This window comes from Propithecus coquereli, unplaced genomic scaffold, assembly GCF_000956105.1.
Source record: "Propithecus coquereli isolate 6110/MARCELLA unplaced genomic scaffold, Pcoq_1.0 Scaffold217, whole genome shotgun sequence".
Lineage (NCBI taxonomy): Eukaryota > Metazoa > Chordata > Mammalia > Primates > Indriidae > Propithecus > Propithecus coquereli.
In genome coordinates, this window is record NW_012146856.1 from 4,836,440 (window position 1) to 4,839,675 (window position 3,236).

Below are 3,236 nucleotides of genomic sequence, written 5' to 3' on the forward strand. Positions count from 1 at the left end.
GTACTCCAGTCTGGGTGACAGAGACTCTATCTCTTAAAAAAAAATCCAGAACAACCAGGAACTGGGCCAAAGCGTAACTCAGCCTTCCAGTTTCTGCTAAGGTTTAAAGACCTAATAAACCTGGGAATAGATGCCACCCCCTACCAACTAATTAGCTTTCTATAAAGAAGCCAACAGGGTCTATGGGAGACTGAAAACAATCTCAAGATTTAAACAAGAAAAGCCATAAGACTTTCACCTACACTAGCCACACCCTAATGTCCTGCATTCTTGTTTTGTAGTAAAAGACATTTAGCTCTCCTTACTGTGACAGATGAAGGAAAGATTCAGCGAGGCCTCCTTATTCTCCTTTCCTTACAAGCAAGGAAGAAAGAACTGGATGTACTGTGCTAACTCATCTTCGTCTAAGTAGGCTTGGCGTATTTCAACCCTTGCTCATTGAATTCACAGAATTGATGTTTACTGGCTAATTCTGATATATAATTTAGGAGTATTTCCAGTTTACAAGATTATGACACAAAATTTTACCTAGAATGGCATAACAAGAATGGGTAATTCACTGACAGCACCCAACCAAACATTTAATTCTGGTAACATCACCACTCTGGTAATCTAAGAGCATTATGGTTTAACTTCAGTAACTTAAACATAGATCATGAAAGTTATGCAAATCAGGTAACCCCTTTAAAAGAAGTTTCCTCTTCCCTATAATGGAAATAACAAGTATCTATTTCCCCACAATGGAAACAAGTATCTATTCTCATAAGCCTTTAGGAAGAACCCATAATACAATCTTTCAAAAATATAACCAAAACCAAGTATGTGACAAGCACTGGACTAGATACTTTATATATAATAATAACGATGTGGATACATGTTATTACTGGTTAGATACAAAGCCTACCCCCAAGAAAAATCACAAAAAAATTCATAAAGGAGTATTTACCAATGAAGGAAAATTATAATCAATTCCTTTCTTAGCCAATTTTTTCCTGAGTAATTTTTCCTTCTTTTTAAAGCGCTTCTCCATCTCTAGCCTTTGTGTAAGTGTCCGCTTCTGATTATACCGTTTCACTGCTGGATGTGACGGCTGTTTAAATGGAGTATTCCAACCTTTAAAAAGTTCTTTATGTACTTTTTCAGGTGGTATAAGACAACCTATTTTTAAAAAGGAAAAAAGAAAGTTTTCAAACAAGTGGCTGGGAAGGGATTTTATTGTTAACATTAGAGTTTCTCCAGTGCCATTCCTCACGTCACAATCAAAATGATGAGGCTAATCTCATTTCAAAGTGACAGATGAGCCAATTCTATCCTAGTGGAGTTAGTTAATGCTTTAAGACAGAAGCAACAAATGCTGCAGTTCAGTTCCCTTTCTGCTATTTTTCACAAGTCAAACACAGCACACCACTGACCTGACACTCATGGTCGACACCGTTCAGGTCACCTGCTCAGCCCATTTCCTCCTGGCAATGGCCATGCTTTTAATGTGAGAACGAACCCGTGACCTCAAGCAGGATACTCAGATTCTCTCTCACAGCCATGGGAACTGGGATGGACATGCTCCCTCGGCAGCCCTGGCAGCTGTTTGGGCAGATGCCTGTGAACTTGGCACCGGGATGGCCACACACCACCATGGGCACAGGGCCGCCAGAAACTTAGCTCCACCTTCCATGGGCCTTGAGACCTGGATGGGGTGCTCAGGGTACCCTCTGGGAATGCAAAGTTGGAGGCTCTGCCTGCTCCTATCTGCAGGATGAACTTCTACCTGGGGTTGTCTCTCCTCTGCTCCTTACGGCTTCTCTCCTGTGGAGGCACTGCAGCCCGTGCCACTCGGTTAGGCTGATCCTGAAATGTGATTCCTGACCTGTGATGTTAACCTATCTAGAACCTGTGAACAGGCTCCCCACTGCCCTCAGAATAAATTCTAAACTCCCTAACTTGGAAGGCCTTTAATAATCTGACCTGCAGCCTATTTCTTCTTTTCTTGCTACTTTTCCTCACGTTCCCCTCACAGCCAGTTAGCTACCTCTGGTTTGGCATTTGCTGTCCCCTCAGCCAAGAATGGTTCAATCTTCATGCCCATCCCCTTCACCTGGCTTGCTCCTATTTAATCTTCAGGTTTCAATTTAAATGATACTTTCCCAGGGAAGCCTTCTATAGCCCATTAAAAATGGGTCAGCTGCTCTTCCTCTGGACCCCCACAGTAACTTGTCCAATTCCACGTTAGTGTTAAAAACAGCTCTCATGCTGAAAGATTTTAAAATTCCAATCAGAATCTGCAGGACAATACGCTGAAATCCTTGCATGATTCTGTAAGAGAATCATCCCAGAGATTAAGTGGCATGTCCAAGCAGCTAAGCCATCTGCCCTTCCCGCCACAGTCACCCACCAGCAGTAGGCATCCATGCAACCCTACAGGTAAGAGAAGAGCACTTACACTGCAAGAGTCTTTCACCAAAAAGGTAGTTGTTCATTGTTTCAGCAACTATCCTGGCAACATCATCAGACTCAAACTCCACAAAGGCATAGCCTTTGCTATTTCCAGTCTGCAATGGAAAACCCACCGTGAAAAGTAGAACGATTAAAATCGAATGCAACATCAAACTCTTAAAATGCCATTAATTTAAATAATGTACATTAGCACTTTATCAAATAATATCATGACACCTTTAATTATAACTTTTTCACATATTCCTGGGGACTGTTATGGGAAAAAGAAAAGATCCAAAATAGTTTGAACATGCAGGTGATTTTCTGGTATTTCTGTAATTGTGTTTACATATGAGAAATACATAATTCCTACGGCTGGAATTTATCCAATAACAAAACCCCATCATATAAAAAAGTCTTCAACTGAAAAGTAGCCTGGCTTAACAGAGTGGGAGTCAGGGGGCTCATTTCTAGCACCAGCTGTGTCAATACTGAGCAACTTTAGGACACTTCCAACTGAATCTGTTATCTTCAATGGAGGGATTCTGGTAAAAATTGAAGTGCCTGAAAATCCATTTATAATCTCAATTCTCAAAGGGAAAGATGGTGCAGCAAAAGAGACATTGTGAAATCCAACTCAATGTACCACCAATGTAAAGTGATACAAACATTTTGAAAAGTGATTTGAAAATACATGTCAAAAAAAAATAATATCTTTATCCAGTAATCCCAGAATGTTGGAAATACCAAGCAAACAGTCCAAATTGGAGAGTGATGGCCTTTACTATGCAATAATGCTGGAAATG

At 40.7% G+C, this 3,236-nt stretch overlaps 1 protein-coding gene across 1 annotated transcript in view; it reads right to left on the reverse strand.

Annotated features, from left to right (window-relative positions):
* NIFK (nucleolar protein interacting with the FHA domain of MKI67) overlaps positions 1-2,612 on the reverse strand; it is a 4,526-nt gene extending 1,914 nt beyond the window's left edge. The window contains exons 1-2 of the mRNA XM_012644658.1: positions 2,438-2,612; positions 947-1,158 (exon numbers count right to left, since the gene is read on the reverse strand). Coding sequence (XP_012500112.1) covers positions 947-1,158; positions 2,438-2,600 — 375 coding nt within the window. The 5' untranslated portion in view covers positions 2,601-2,612. The remainder of the gene's footprint in view (positions 1-946; positions 1,159-2,437) is intronic.
* Between the last annotated feature and the right edge of the window lie 624 nt (positions 2,613-3,236).